General features: G+C 51.4%; 1 protein-coding gene across 1 annotated transcript; it reads right to left on the bottom strand.

Moving 5' to 3' along the window:
* Window positions 1-1,022: 1,022 nt before the first annotated feature.
* MRPS10 (mitochondrial ribosomal protein S10) lies at window positions 1,023-12,601 on the bottom strand. Its single transcript, XM_075555112.1, has 7 exons — window positions 12,523-12,601; window positions 9,274-9,338; window positions 9,109-9,178; window positions 6,269-6,405; window positions 5,461-5,569; window positions 4,094-4,183; window positions 1,023-3,692 (listed from the first exon to the last, which is right to left on the bottom strand). Exons 1-7 carry the CDS (start codon window positions 12,568-12,570, stop codon window positions 3,609-3,611), a joined length of 603 nt encoding a protein of 200 aa, XP_075411227.1. The 5' UTR covers window positions 12,571-12,601; the 3' UTR covers window positions 1,023-3,608.
* Window positions 12,602-16,857: the final 4,256 nt, after the last annotated feature.

The following is a 16,857-nucleotide window of genomic DNA, read 5'->3' as shown; positions in this document are numbered from 1 at the left end:
TTCTGCCAGCCAGCCAGGGGGCCACTGTGCACCCTGCTTCGGGCCGACGTCCACATACATTTCCATCGGCTAGTCCTGAGATTCCTTCCCCAGCTCACCTCCACACTTCCAAAGCTGGTACATTTAGTTCATGTAACACTCATGTGTGGGTAGCTCGCCGTGGGTCACGCCAAGGTTGGCAGTGCAGACCCACTGCTCCCATGGAGAGGAAGGCCTAGAAACCCTACGAATCAGACCCAACGGCACTGTTTCAAGTTATGTGGACGTCTGAAACCCTCAGCGTCTTTAAAAATTGGGGCCCAAGGCCGTCCTGGTCAATAAACGGAATTCTGGCAAATCCAAGGGTGGGTGCGTACACAAGTCCCAATTAGACCTGGGTTTCCCTTCTGTAAGTGCGGTGGCAGAGCTCCTTTTGGGGTTGTTTCTAAGGCTCTGTCCACGAGTCCATATGCAAAACGAGCACAGTGGACAGCTAAGGTGTGGCTATGGTAACAGGGACACGGCGTGTCGTACCCAAACTTCACGACCACTCTCCTCACCTTGTGGATGAGAGGACCTTTCCAGCAGGCTTTAACACCACTCAGAACTCCAGCGTCTGGGCTTCTTGAACTATTGAATATATCCCCATTGATAAGTAGGCGTCATCTCCCACATTTTATGAAACAACGTGGTTAAGAACCTTGCCCATGTTCACTAGTTGTAATTTCCTGATTGCTATTCGGATGCAGGCTCCTTCACTCCAGTCCTCATTCATGTTGTAAAGCTGAAAAAAAGTGTTTAATGTGGAAAAGCATGCTGCCAACCAGTAAAGGCAAGGGTGACCTGTCTTGAGCAACAGCTGTATAGAGCTACGTCGGCATGCTCACCCTCAAGGAGCACAGAAGCAACTCTCTTGGGAAGCCTCACCAATCTCATTCTGAAGCACTAAACAGTTACTTACATAAAAGCAATGTTGTAAAAGGGGAAGAATGTGGAGAGAGAAATGGTGACTGGACAGATGGCCCTGCTAAGACACGGGCATCTAAAAAGACGAAAATTATTTTATTTATATGAAAATATACGAGTCCGATACCTCATGTCTACCAAGCATCTCACCATCTGTTTCACTGACAGCTTAAAGAACAAGGCAATTCTCCGATGGTGCGCATGAGCGATATCCAGCTGGCAGCAAGCACTGCAGAGGGGAGAAGCCAGAGCAAGGTAGCTGCTTGGGTCATGTGTGTGTCAATGTAACGGGGCCATAGGCAGAGATCAGGCAGCCATGGAACGATGCAGCCGTACTGCAGGGCCACATCCCACCAGAGAGCATCTCGCTAAGCCAAGCGAGACGAGTGTGCTGATTGCAACGGGCATGACAGCAGTGACGCCTGAAGACAGCCTTTAATTTAGCCACCTGACTTAAAAGGGTACCCTGCAGTACTGAGGGCTGAGGTGTCTGAGACGCTGGGGACAAATGACGGCGGCTCTCTCAGGAAGGCTTTCAACAGGCCCCATGCTTCAGTCAAGGACACAACGCACTTTCTGCCTTGAGCAGTTCTTTGCGTCTTTCTTACAGCACGTTCAGAAACGGTTTGACGTGCTCAGCTCGACAATCTGGCGTGCAGCGATTTCAGTCTAAACAGCTGCAGGCAGATGCGCACTTGTGAAGGTGCTCACATGAAGGTACCAGGTGAGAGTGTATGTCCACCACCCTCTTTTAACTGGTCCATACGGTCTGTAAAAAGCACAGCGGAGGTGTGGGTTTAGACTCTGTGAAAGCAAAATTCGGCCAGAAGTGCTGCTTCAGCAGACAGCTAGCTACCTTTCCTCAGCACTCGTTTCAGTGAGGGCCCGCTCTTCCTCTAAGAGGAATTCGTTCTCAGTGAGGTGGCCCAGTCCCAAGTCAGGGCACCGGCTCTCTGGGACGGCGTTCCCTGGGGCAGCTCTGCAGGAAGACCCGTCTCCCGGCTGGTTTCCAGGTTCCGTGGAGATCTACATCAGGCTCGGCGTCAGTCTTCCCCATCTCTGCTCTGCTTAACCTCTCTGCAGCGGTTTACTGGGGCTTGGGTGACAGTTCCCGGAGCGGGCTACTTTCCATCCACAGTTGACACACCATCCGTATCGTGACGTGAGAGGCAGTTCCCTCACCGTCACAACACTCAGCACCCCCCCCCCCCCCGGGCTCCCCGTGTCCCTCTGCGCATCTGCCTGCCTTCTGAGTCCAGTCTGGCCGACCCAATTCTGTTCACTTCCTAGGTCTGCAGTTTGTCTGACAGGTGACCTTCGCTGGGCGGGTTCAGGCTGAGGGTTTGAACGTTGCCTCCGGCCGGCGCCTCTCCATGAGTTTGAATTGTGTTCTCGTTTTCTCCTGCCGTCTGGGCCCTTCTACAGTGACCCTGAGCAGAGCGGTCAGTGACTGGTTCTTGTCTCTGAAGCGTCAGCGCTAGAAGCTGAGTGAGGTCAAGGGCCCAGGGCTGCGCATCCTTTCCGGTTGATGACAGTGCAACCTCAAAGCACTGGGATTGTCGAATGGGAAGAGAACATCGAATCCAGTTTTGGGGGGAGGGGATTAAGAAGCCATAACTCCCCCCAAAAATGCGAAGGAAACCTCAGAAGACCCAGGCCTGATTCCGCTGTGCAGAGGAGCTCAAGTGACTCCCTGGGAGGTGGGACACGGGCTGCTCTTCCAGGGCTAACACTGCAGTTTAATGCCATGCCTGGCAACCAAAAAGCACCACCAACCAAAAGACCAGGGGTTCTAGAATCACCTCATGACCAAGGGGTCGATGGGTACTATTCTCTAACAGGAGCATGCCGTCTCTGAATGAACCAGACACACGTGAACCATGGGCACTGGCACGCAACTCCAGCCCTGAACTAAGAGCAGTCGGTTCTTAGGACATGGCCCTGATCGATGCTGGCCCTCGTGAGACAATCACCGAAAACACGGGCGTCGCAGCAACGCGTGGGAGGAAGCCAGATGCGGCGGCCTGGCTCAGAGAAGGAACAGCACCAAAGGCACAAGAGGGCTCCCTCGGGAGGAAGCGCTCAGGAAAAAGCTCTATCTGTGCCCTGCCACTTCCCAAAGCCAGGACTTCTACCCGGTCTGTTCTGTTCCTACAGGGCTGGGTGCCACGCACACAACACGAGAGCTTGTGAGAAACGAACCCCGGCACGGGCGAAATCATTTTAGTAATTTCCAGCACGCTCAGAGCCCCTCCGTGTGACGCCCTCCCAGGCGGTCCTGCAGGGTCTGGGCCGCCACACGGGCCATGCATCACACGCTGACGCGCTTCCGCGAGGCTAACCGGGAGGCCGTCCTTCTCAGATCAGCCCCTGCTAGTCTGACGGCAAAGTGAAAAAGCTGAAATCGACGGAAGCTTGCTTTCTTCCAGGAACCTCACGCAGCATGTCCGTGAGACAGAACAACACGTTCAGCTGGATGAACGGATGTGAACATTCGATTCTTCTGGCTCACATGCACAGTGAAATCACGGCTCGTCTACAAACCAGACAGGCAATGACTCCGCGATCGCTGCAGTCGCCGTCCCGCTCCCCAGAGCTCCGCAGAGAAAGCGGCAGGCTGGGCCGTCCCCGTTAAACGCATGCGTGTGGGGCCTGGCCGCGCTTCAGGGCTGGCTTTCCCCCTTCTCTGCTGGCAGACTTTCCCAGATTGGCTCCTTGATGTGCTCCGGCAACCGCTCCAATTTCGTCTGAAAGCAGCACACAGACAGACACAGAGGAACAGTGAACTAAACCCCTGTGTAGAACGGATTCCGTTTGGCTCCCAGTCCCCTGGACTCTTTTTGCCTTTGCCAGGAGCTCTGAGAACAGAGAAGGGGCTCATCTGATCATCTCGTCAGGCCTCGAGGCTGCCACGTTACATGGCAGCCCCATGTCCAGCCGACGGTGAGAAAGGGCGACTTCAGAGGTGCTCAGGGTGGGGGTGGGGCGTCTCTCGAGCTGACACCACTGCTGGGGAGGGCAGGCCCTCACCACTACGGTAACCGTCTCCAGCAGGCCAAGGGCCCTCCCCGCCCCTCCACTCTCTGGGTCAGCCCCCATCACAGGACAGCGAGGCGTCTCCTGACACAGGCAGGAACTCCAGCCATACCTTTGTGACTTCCATGGCAACCCCCTCAGGTAAGTTGCGCTGGATGTACTCCAAGTAGACACCCGCCGTACTTCCAGTTAGATGCCGCAGCTAAAACGCAAATGGGAGACGGGCGCGGCTGTGCTGTTAGTTTTGTTAGTTAACACGTCAAAGTATGACAATCAGGCACGTGAAGCCCCACAGTCTAGTCTGACCCCAGCCATCACCCCCCATCCGCTGCTCTCTCTGCATCTGTCTGTGGTGAAGGCAGAACGAGGTGGTCTTTGTGCCTGGCACGAGGTCTTTCAGGTCATGTATGTTGTGGGTATCGGGACGTCATGTTTCCACGGCTGAACCGCGCCACTGGGTTGACATGCACCTGGTGCATCTGGTCACCAGCTGAAGGGCACTCGGGCTGCTCCTACCTTTTGCCAACTGTGAACGGTGCTGCCACGAACACCTGCGCCCTGCGCTGGTGGACGCTTCCGACTCCTCTGTGGACGTGAGCACCGAGGACTACAGCTGTGGGGCCACGTGGCAGTTCTGTTTAACTTGCTTTTGCAGGAAAACCCAGCTTTTCCTCAGAGAGAGTTGTTTAGGAATGCAGGCGTGTGAGATCTCTGACTCCCCAACTTAAAAGGGGGCAGTCCTCTGGCTGACCTGGCACTCCCTCCCTCCGGGGAGCAGAGGCAAGCCTGGAGTCGGGGAAGCGCACTCGGACCCGAGGGAAGAAAGAGCCCAGCTTAGTGCAGTTAGCTGTGTGCTCCAGGAGGCTGCTTTTCCTGCCACCCAGGGGTGGGGCCAGCTCTGTGCTCTGCTTCCTGACGGAAGGGCAGAGACTATGACCGATTATGCACACTCCCTCAAAGACTCCGAGAGTGCTTCCCATATAAAAGCTGCAGAAGGGCTGGCTTTAATGATTTACTCATCATTTACTATGTGAGGGAGCTAGACAAATAGCCGTTCACTCCTTACCCTAACCCTATGAAAGAGACAACATTCTTAGCTGGGGACGTGTGCCCAGATCACGCAGATCTGGCAGTCTGAGTCTAGAAGCCACGCTCTCTGTAAGCACACACTACTGCTGACCGAGACACCGAGCACCACCATTAACAGGGGAAATCCAGTCAGCACACGAAAAGAATGCTTAGAACTGCGTGCACATAACTCCAAGTTTTGAAGTGGAAGCAGAGTGATCTCCATGCTATCACGCTGTACACATTCGCCTGTTAATAATACTCAGTGTGTACTCCTCCAAAGGAGGCTTATCCGGGCCACTTCCACTCAGCCTAGAGACATAGAGGCCGGGGTCAATCTCTCAGTGTTCAGTGGAGACTTGGGAGGTGTTAGTGTGAAATTTGGGGCATTAAAGACGGAAACACACTCACCTCTAAACACCTGTAGAGCGTTCTCATTTCGTACTGGACCCTGTGCTTCTTGAAAATGTGGACCGATTTGAGAAGAGTGAATCGCTCTATTTTCCTTGGCGGTTCTTGTCTGAAAAGGAATGGGCAAAACAGCGATGCTTAAGCTCACTGATGGGATGAACTGATTCACTGCCGGTAAAGCACAGCATGGTGCCCGGTTGCCAGGCTCACACTCAATCCAAACAGGCATTCAGCACAGTGCCCAGACCTCCACTTAGCAAGACTGGCACCTGCGGCCACTGCTGTCCCTGAGCTCAGACCAACATAACCATCGCAGACAGGCACGTCCTGGCAGACCAATGCGGGCACACTGACGCACACATGCCCGATGCGTCCACACTCTCCGAGCCCCTCCCTCACCTAGTAAATGCACTGTAATGGGCGGCACGCCTGCTGTACATGTCTGATACTCCGATAACCACAAGACTCCAGCCAGTGTTATGGAAAACGTGTCAGTTCCTTTGGCCTTTTGTCAGAAGGCAACACTGGCAGGGGTCCTAAGGAGCTTGGTGTGGCACAAGGAGCAGGAGAGAGGGCCCGAGGCAGTCCTGCTAGACACTGCAAGGACAGAGTCCGCACCAAGTCCCCCTTGCTCAAGCATGGAACTGTGCTGCAAAACGAACCCCACCAAATCCACAATGCCTGAACGTGTGCGCATTCCCCTAAGCCACCCCGCTCCCTGGAGACCCCGGATACGAGGGCTTCCCCAGCCTGCGCGCTGAGCACGTTATCTTGGCGCCCCAGTCAAATAGGGAAAGGCTGTACTTACACCTTCACAGAGATGCCAAGTTCTTTAGCAGCGAGCACAGCAAAAACCTCATAACTGTCCAACACGGCCTTATCATGGGCTTTGACTAACACCGACAGGCGCTTATATAACGTGTCTGGCTCCTCAGAAACGGTAATCTACAATTTCAAAACCAAAAGGTGAGTTCCAATCTAATATCAGAACTAGCCCTCTTTCAAACCTTCCCCTGCATTGAATACTCATGGGTTCCCCTGAGTCACCGGGGGGGGGGGGGGGGACGGGGACGGGACTGAAGAGCATCTCAGCACTGTGGGTGGACGCACCTGGAGCCCATCGCGGTCAGACCTGCAGTGACCCTCAAAGTGCTGAGACACAGTGTGGATCGAAATGACTTCCAGGGCCACCTACACAATCACGGAGGGGGCTCTCCACCTTTACAGGTACTGAAGCCAAGCCCCCCCCCCACAGGAAAGGACCCCAGGGCGTGTTGGCAGGCTAGCCTGATGGGAGGGTCTCACTGCACGCAGTGTCCTCGGCCATCACTCAGGACACACAGCGGTGCGGTCCAGACACGAGCCTGGAGCCGTAGGCCCCGGCGCTGACTGTGAAACACTGCTGGACTACGGTGAGCTCCTGCGCGCCACCTGACTTTTTAACGAGGTTTCATTCACGCCTGGTTTGTGCTCATGTCCTAATATAACCAAGTACTCACTCCTCATTAAAATGCCATGCACACCGACTGCACACGCAACTCTTCCTCCCTGACACCCAGCCACCTTACAAAGAATGGCTTTGACAGTCTGACTTTCTTCCAAGGGGTCAGTTACCTTCACTCGGTTCGCTCCGTAAGCCACTCATTTCTATTACTAATGCAACGATTCAGGGCTAACGTCGCTTCTGCAAGGTTTATTTACTACACAGGAAGCTAGCCTCCACCGCCAATCACCCAAAACGGAGTTTCTGGAGAAGAGGACATCATATGCCACAAGTTGGAGCACAGGAGAGGGACAAGGCCCTAAGATATGTTTTGTTTGGTCCCTAGAGGAGTCTTCAGTAATTCTGATTTCCCCCCAATTTTAAACAAATACTAAAAATCAAGAGACATCACATAAAACCTAGGATGTTTAGTTTGGGAAACACAGACGCTCACTAGGTCTGATTTCCCAAAAAGCAGCTGCAGCAGCAGCCTGTCACTGCGCCCACCTGTCCTCTTCCCTTACCAGGCTGGCCCTGCAGACTCGGGATTGCACCAGTTACCACGGGAACGCACGACGAGGCGCTATGCTGCCGGTGAGCGTGTCTGCGGACGCAGGATCCCACTGACACACGTCTATAAGGCCTCACACCAAACCGTCTGGGGGGCTAGTTTTTGTTGTTTTTTAAAATCACTTTATAGGGGGCTCGTACAACTCTGATCACAATCCATCCATCGTGTCAATCACATTTGTACATTTGCTGCCCTCATGATTCTCCAAACATGTGCTTTCTGCTTGAGTCCTTGGTATCAGCTCCTTTTCTCCTCCCTCCCTATAAATTATTATTTTGTCCTATCTTACACTGTCCAACATCTTCCTTCACCCACTTTTCTGTTGTCCATCCCCCAGGAAAGAGGTTGGAGTTGTATGTTTCATCATTGCTATACTGCACCCTGAGTGGCTCGTCTCCTCCCCATCCCCCTTCGGTAAGGGGAAGTCCAGTTGCCTACAGATGGGTCTTGGGTCCCCAATCTGCACTCCTCCTCATTCAAAATGATTTGATTTTATGTTCTTTTGATGCCTGATCCCTTCGGCACCACGTGATCACACAGGCTGGTATGCTTGTTCCATGTGGGTTTTGTTGCTTCTGATGGCCGCTTGTTTACCTTCAAGCCTTTAAGACCCCAGATGCTGTATCTTTTGATAGCCGGGCATCATCAGCTTTCTTCACCACATTTGTTTAGGCACCGATTTGTTTTCAGCGGTTGTGTCGGGAAGGTGAGCATCATGGAATGCCAGTTTAATAGAACAAAGTATTCTTGCATTGAGGGAGTACTTAAGTGGAGGCCCAATGTCCTTCTACTACCTTCATACTAAATCTATAAATATATGCACATAGATCTATTTCCCCACCATCCTACATAAATATATTTACATATGTACATGCCTGTATTTAGACCTCCATAAATGCCCTTTGCCCCCTAGTTCTTTCCTCTATTTCCTTTTACTTTCCTCTCATTCCACTATCATGCTCAGCCTTCATGGGGTTTCAGTAACGGAGGTGCTAGTTTCTAAGGTGTGGCACTGGAAGGCGGGGAGTACATTTGAGCCATGCTAAACTATAATCGAAGCTTAATAAGTATGGGTTTTTAACAATTTTAAACATAAAAACTGGATTGATGAAAGCACAGCTTTTACTGAAAGAATCTAGACTACCTAGCTGCTTCTATATTTCCCTCTGTGGCCATGTCCTTTCTTACTGTGAAGCTAAAGCAGTGTTCAAAGCCAGGGCCGGGGCCAAGGCCCATGCTCGGTATCTTAAAGGAAAACATGAACTTAGGGGCCATGAGCAAGCTACTTTCCCACAACCTGTAACGTCAAGTGTGCTGCTCATTAAGTAGAACAGACGGGCATTTCACGCTAGGCTGGGCTAAGAGCAAGGAGCTGCTTATTTCTAGTTATCTGGGGGTAAATAATTCACCCCTTCTGAACTTATCTTGAAACCCTCATCAGAGATGACATGCGCAGCCAAGCGCATCAGAGAACACTTCTCAGGCACGCTAGGAAACTTTTAACTTCCGCAGCTGCTTGGGAACCCACCCCACATGGGAAGAAGAAACCTTACGGCAAACATGACTCCTTCAACCAAGAAACAGGAGCACGTACCGTGGGCTTGGTCACATCCTTGGGGAGATCAACGTGCAGGTTCGAACACTGTACCCACTCCCTGTTGGTGCTGTGACACGGGGAGAAGAAACAAAACCAAGTGAAGCAGCACAGCACACGAGCCCATCCGATGGCGAGCTAAGCACACCCCCCTCGCACACTCACAGAAGAAAGCCTCCAGTCCTGGCCGGGCTGCTCCTCGGACAGGGGGCGGGCAAGCTCCTCGAGCCCTGTGAGGAAAAGGAAAAGGGGCAGGGGACGGGGGATGGACACATGGTCAATGCAAAGACAATACCAAACGACTTCCGTTTCCACTGAAAGTCAAGAAACTATATGGTGTGTCCCATCAAAGGATTCCTGACTCTTTCAGATGGAAGATACGATTTCAAATGAAACGGCCATATTAGAGTGTGTTTAAAAAATAGAAAAATGACAGTAAGAGTTGATCGTCAAAAAGCACCCTCATCGGGCGCATTCTGACCCCAGCTCCGAATGAAGCACGTGGGCATCGAGGGACACAACAAACCTCACACCTGACTTCACCTTTGCCGTGGTTTCCTTACACGTTGCACATACTTCAACACCCGGTTTGGTCAGTGAGAACGGCGTAACGGGATCTTCCCCTGAAGTGTGCGCTCACACTCCCCGCACACGCGCTGCGTGGCGGCTTGATGGGGACTGCGGGTTACAGTGCATTAGAGCACCCGGGGGACGCTGGCATGCCTTCTTACGGACCCAACCACAAACTAGAACCAGTGCTTCCAAATCCTGGGCTGCTGGCGCCCCCTGCTGGCACAACGACTCGAAACCCAAACTCACAGTGACCCTACAGGACACAAACTGCTCCTTTGGGTCTCTGAGGCTGTCAGTCTTTAGGGGAGCAGAAAGCAGAGGCTGGTGGTTCTGAAATGCTGACCTTGTGATTAAGAATCCAAGCTGTCATCCATTATGCGCCACCCCCCCACCCCCCCCACCCCACCCATCACATCCAAAGTCAAGTCCATTCCAACTCACAGCGACATGCAGGGCAGAGGAGACTGCCCCTTTGGGTCTCCAAGTTGTACACCCTTGTGGGCGCGGTCAGCCTCACCTTCCTCCCACTGAGCTGCTGGTGGGTTCAAACTGCTGACCGACAAGCTGGCAGCTCAACACACAGCCCACACCACCACCAGGGCATCTGTGGTGCTACCCCAAACCCACTGCAGTCTAGTGGGTTCCAGCTCACTGCAACCCTAGAGCGGGTTTCCCAGGCTGTAAGCGTTATGGAAGCAGACGGCTTCCTCTTGCTCCGGAGGAGGGCTGGCGGGTTTGAATCGGCGACCTGCAGGAAGCAGTCCAATATGCTCGCTCACCAGCGGCACCAGGCTCCATTATCTCCTAATACCATCTGCCACTAACTTTTGGAAGCCCCGTAGTATAGGCCCTAGTGGCACAGTGGCTAAAGTTCAGAGGCTAACCAAGTGGCTGGCAGTTTGAACCCTCCAAACCTGGGGACAGGTGGAGGCGGGGAGAGAGGGAGAAAGCTGTGACGGTCTAGTACCGTAGATTTTCAGCCTCAGGAACCCTCTTGGGGCAGTCCTATTCTGCGCTATCAGGTGGCACTGGGTTGGAACTGACTTGGTGGTGGTGGAATGGTTTGGTGGAGATACTTAGTTGATCATCTAAACCTGCTTTTCCTTTAGGCTTCCTGGAGATGAAAATAACTGGGGAAAGTGGAAGCAAAGGCTGCTGCCATACACGGTCAAGCAGGAATGCCACGCAACCCGCAGACAGCATCCAACGGCCCCCAGCCCTCTCATACAGGGATCTTTCATGGGTCTTCTCGACTGTGGAGCGAGCAGGTGTAAAGTTCAAGCCATTGACCTCTGGGTGAGCAACTACCTAACTACTGAGTGGCCAGAGCACCTTAGAAACTCCATAAGCCAAACCAAACTCACTGCTCACAGGGACGTCGCCCAGATGGGAAATGTTTACAGTTGTGTAGAAAGCACATCTTTCTTTCTCCAGCCCAGCTGCTGCTGGTTTTCAATAGCCAGCCACTCGGATTGCGGTCCAGCCCATAATCACTACACTGCCAGAGCTCCATCTCTCTGCCCACGATGGAGGCAGATTTAGGATTTCCATATTCTCCTTGGGATCAAGGGGGGGGGGAAGGGGGACACATTCTTCACAATCACACAGAAAATTCTTTCCTGACACTTCTGCCACAACCCCACCAAGCATGCCAAGGATGGCCGACCTCCCTCCCCATCACATTCTCCCAGTATAAACCTCTGCACGTTAAAGTTGGAATCTACAGTGAAGCGCTATTACATCCACTCACCAGCCTGACAGAAGTTTTTTGTTTCCAACTGTGGTAAATGCAAAAGTCTTAAGAGTTCGTGGGAATTACATTTTAATTCCACAGTCTCATACTTTTTGAAGTCCCCCCAAGGCAATCTCAAGCTTCTTCATATGTACAACTGAGTGGCACTTAAAGTGGCCCCTTTTTCTTTCTTTCAAGAGGGGGGGAGGCGGGGGCGCGGAGGGATGGCTGTCTGGGTCTCTGGTTTAGTTCAAGCACTTCAGTCCTTCTGTGGTTTCTTAACTAAGGCCCGAGGACCACTGAGGTCTCCCTGAGGACTTCCAACAGGGGGCTCGGGGTAGCAAAGCTAGTTTCATAACAACACAGACGTCGTTATCTGGGGCTTGCCCACTCTGGGGAGGTCAGACTGCTATTTTTCAGAGGTAGGCTGACTGTCCCATAGGAAGTTTGAATGCATATCCAGCTGTCTTTTATTAAAAAGAGCTGCAAAAGGGGTTTTTAAAAAAAGGTAAAACACTGCCCTTCTTCTCAATGTGACTTTAAGAACCGACAGTTATCTTCCATAAGCAATGTTAACATGCAATGGGTTTATTAACACTGCCTTTAAATGAAATTGAGAATTTTTTTGGTTTTCATTCTAAAAATGGTTTAAAAAGAAAAGACGGAGCGGGGGGGGCACTTTGGAATCTCAGTTTTTGAGCGTAAAGGGGTCCCGAGGCACAGGCTTGCTAACGGCGTTTGGGATTGCTCCTTGTTAAGAGTGCACCCCCAGGCGACGTCTCAACCCCACCATCACGCGCTCTCGTCTACACCGCGACACCGATTCTCGGCGGAACCCCTGGGAAGGGCCGGAAGTCGTGCGGCAGCTGCGCAAGCGCCCGGCCCTTTCTTGCAAACGCAGAAGAGGGGGTTCCGAGAGGGGGCGTGGGCTAGGAGGCTCCGCTCCGCGCCCTTGCCGGGCGGCCTGCCCTTCTCCCTCGGCTCTCGGGGGAACGCGAGGCCTCGCCCCAGCCTCTCCCGCCTCCGCCTCGGGGGCGCCCTCGGGGGGCTGCAGCGAGGTTTAGGGACCACCGTCCCCCACGTGGCCCGGGGCCCCCAACGCCCAGTACCTGCCAAAGGCGCCGACACACGCGCCCCAGAGCTGCTTGCGCCGCCATTTTGCCGCCCGCTCTCCAAGATCACTACCGGGGTCTCTCTGGGTCACTTCCGGGGTCATGGCCGCGGCCTCAGACCATAGAGTTGAGCAGCGACCATAGAGACGGGAGGCTGTGCCTGGGATCGAGACTACAGGGCGCTTCCCGGGAGTTAACAGCCCCGCCGACCCGATCCTGAATAATGATCTTTTTCTTTGAAGATCATTTTATCGGGGGCTCTTACAGCTCTATGACAGTCAATAAGTGTTCTAATGCATCTTTATAGAGTTACCAAGTGCAGTCGATGTTTTCCCTTTGCAAATTGTGTTTGCCCTAGGACGTTCCTGTTTTGTTTCATTCAAACAAAACACCTTCTTGGAAAAGCAATAAAATCAGTATAGTGACTGTGGTGATAGGTCGATTGATTTGCCAATTCCTATGTTTTTAGAAATTAAAACTATAAAATGATTAAAACAACAACATGTTTGCCTTTACCACTGATTCAGAACCAGGTGGTGGAGTGGACTACCGAATGAGTCGGTCAGTTAGCCTAAAGGTTCGCAGGTGGAATCCACTCGTTCCTCTCACGGAGAAAGACGAAACTGTCTCCTCCCATAAAGATGTCAAGCTTTAGAAACCGCAAGGAGCAGGTCTACGCCATCCTGTAGGGTTGCTATGAGCCAGAGTTGAATCTGGCAGTGGGTACCGAGTCTGGGAGTTCCTGGGTGCTGCAAATGGTGGAGTGTTGGACTGCTAGCTCCTAGAAGTGCCCTGGATGTCTAGTTGAGTATCAATTTCTGAGATGGTGCAAGGCTACAGTTTACAGGGGAAGCCCTAGATCCATTTTCGAGGCTCCACTTAAATGCAACCTGACCTTTAACCAGCAATGCCGATTGCTTTACCTTCAGACAGAGTTCATTAGAAGTGGGCTACCGCCCCTCCCCTAGGCAGTCTAGGGGGAGGGGGAGTTTGTCATGAAGGCCTTGGCTGGAGGGCCCTGGACCAATCTTGTAAACTCTTTTATTTAAACATAATGCACATGTCCCAGTCATGGGCCTATGCCCGCCTCTGTGGTCCTGCCTGCAACTGTGATGTATTGATCTGCTACCGGTCATGCTTTCCAGTCAGTGACTTTTGCTACATCTCCAGTTCTCTGTAAACCCTTGAACATACTATGACCTCGTGCTAATGGTCTTTCTCATCCGGATGATGTATCTTTGTCTTGTATTTTCCTGTTTAAGACTTCGTACATATTCTCCTTAAATTTTATTTAAGATTTAGGGTCTCTTGAACCCTAAAATAGATGACAGACCTGATGAATCAGCTTTGGATAAGGCACATCTTTGAAAACCCTAGAGCATAGTTCTAGTCTACATACATGGGCATATCATGAATCGGAATCAATCATACCATGTCATGAATGTTAGGCAGCTAGCAACAACCATTGAGTACCTGCCCTAGCCCTGTATCTCATTGTATCTCAATCGCCTTCTATGTTTCTTAATCTCATTAATTGATCCTCTTGCACTCCAACCATCCTGCACACCGCGATCCTAATTATCTTCTTAAGTCATCCATTTCACTGCTACTTTAGTATCCAGAATTTGCAGCAGCTGACTTGACCTTTTACAAGCCCAAAGTGTTTTGCCCTGTTTTTGTCCACCACAACTGAGCTTCAACTAAATAAGCTTACAGCCGGAACTTGCTGTGACAAAAATATCTTCCATTTGTGCAACTTTCTAAGCTTTGTTTCCCTAAAGTGCTTTCCCATATACACTTTGCCATCAAAGAACAATCTAGATGAATAATGATGACTAATCAATTAAATCTAAATTACTATAATCATTGCTTGAATGCAAACAGATTCGAGAATTTGATTGGTCCCGTCTTCTTGGGTCAAGCCATGTCATGTCAAGGTAAGTCTATCTATAGGCTTTGGGTCAGATGCCAACTTTGGTCCAGTTACCTGGGAGACGAACGGGCTGTGTGAGCTAGAGGAGGATTTGTCTACAATGGGGCTGTGCACAGGATTCTTTGGTATGGCAATGTAGACTTGGCGAATGCTTTGAAACTTGGCCTGTCATGACCTCTTCCCTGCCTCTTAAACCTCTATGAAACTATAAATGAGCCAAGGATTCAAAATAGTTCGGGCGAGTGCACTTGACTTTTAGGTTCAAGGAAAACAAAATTGTGTATCTCACACAGAACCGTGTGCACCAATAGTTCTTGCAGCCCTATTCCCAATAGTCTCAATACAGAAACATCACGTGTGATGAATGGATGGACCAAATGTGGCTGATACAGACCATGAAATATTACACAGCCAGAGAGAAGTTGAATTCTGATGTTAAAAACCACAACACGAACACATCCTGAAAATGCTGTTGTTGTTGTGATTGTTAGCACCTCTTACTGTGTTCCTTTTCAAAGTTGTAGACAGTGGGGGCTAGGCACCATCCAGTTTTTCTGGCTTCAAGATCAAGGAAGCTGGCGTCCACATGGTTCATTAGTCCTTTGGAATAATTTCCATGTTTTGTTTTTTTTTTCACTCTTCTCTGAACAGGGAGAGATCTTGGCTCTGAACAGGGAGAGATCTTGGCTATTCACAAGCTTCACACAATTTAATCTATAACACTTACGAGGATAGGTATAATCCAATTCATTAATATGTGTCTTCATAATTACATCTTGCTTATGCCAATATTAAAACCCATCTACAATACTGGAGCACATCCTGGCTGGCTGTCTGGGGTGTTCAGAGCTGCTTTAGGTAAGGTCTAGGTAAATCCAGAGCTCTCTCCAGCCACGCAGGTGTGCTCACGCACAGTATCTGTGGGTCGGAAAGGTGATTGACAAGGAGTTGCTGAGCACCTGCCCTGTATTTCCGTCTGCATTTGGGCGGTGGTAAGGGGATTCAGAATGTTAATAAGGCATGACCTTAGCTCTTCTAATCATGGCATTGGATCAGGCCCCCATATGCTCTTTCTAGGTATTAAATTCCTTGACAAGAAATCGTCCTGCCACGGCCATCTTTCTGCACCTGCATGACACCGCGTGGTGTCCCTGAGTAAGAAATGAATGGCTATGGGAGGTGGATGTCTACGGGTTGAACGTCTGGGTCCCTGGAAGCAGAGGGAAATGCGCGTGGCTCTCCGCTGCGTCGCTGCATGCAGGGCAATCGAGATGGATGGTTAGAGACCCCAAAAGAACCCCCGAGATGCCCTCATTGAAAGCAACTTCTTTTTAAAAAATAAATCATTGGGGCTCGTACAACTCTTATCACAACCCTCCATCCATCGTCTCAAGCACATTTGTACATGTGTCGCCATCATCATTCTCAAAGCATTTGCTTTCTACTTGAGCCCTTGGTTTCAGCTTATTTTCCCCTCCCTCCCTGAAGGCCACTTCTTAATAACTTCCCAAAGCTTGCTTTTGAACCCCAAATACAGACTTAGAATGCCTGTGAGCCAGGGTGGGCTGTGGAGGGGAAGATGTTCTCTCTGTGTGTCTGTGTAGAGCTGGGCTCCACAGGGTTTCTGATGGTGGACTTTTCAGATCACCAGGACATCATTCTGCCGAGGCACTTTGGGGTGGATTCCGACCTCTAACCTTTCCGTTGGCAGAGGAGAAAATGAACTGTGCTGCCAAGGGCTCCATGTAATACTGAGTGCCCCCCCCCCCAATTAGTTTGAGCAGTATCCTTTGATGTTGTCATGTGACATTGAGTTAACTCTGACTCATAATACCCTGTGGGCCACGTAGACCTCCCCACAGGGTTTCCGAGGTCCTGGTGGAGAGGTCTTTCTTGGCCAGCGCTGTGGATGGGTTGGAATAACCCGCCCTTTGGTTAGCAGCTGAGCACGTACCCACTGAGCTCCCAGGGATCCTCTGGAAAGCCTTTGGGGCAGTTCTACTGCGACCCCCCATCAGTCTGAGTCAGGAGCGATTCAACTGCACCACGTCGAGTCTTTACCTAAGATCACCAGGGTTTCCCTTGCAGAGTGGCTGGTGGTGTGAACCGCGACCTGGAGGTGATCAGCTGCGGCTCATTCAGCTTCACCAGCGTCAGTGGCTCACCCACAGCTGGGGTCCCAGAAACGTTTGTCCTGCCTCCAGTGTGGGCGGGCCTTTTGGTGAGCAGGCAGGCTGATGGACAGAACCCCAGACAGGGAACCACAGCCAACTCCTGGTAGATTAGCATTTAGGAAGCCTGGAGAAGTCACTTCGGTGGCTAGAAAGAAGGAATATCTAAGCCAAAGGAAACTCAAAAAGGTAATATTTTATTTTCAGAGCAGCTGATGCAATGGGGAA

Source organism: Tenrec ecaudatus, chromosome 7 (assembly GCF_050624435.1).
Source record: "Tenrec ecaudatus isolate mTenEca1 chromosome 7, mTenEca1.hap1, whole genome shotgun sequence".
NCBI lineage: Eukaryota > Metazoa > Chordata > Mammalia > Afrosoricida > Tenrecidae > Tenrec > Tenrec ecaudatus.
Note: the sequence above shows the minus strand (reverse complement) of the source record. Positions and strands in the feature narration are given on the sequence as shown.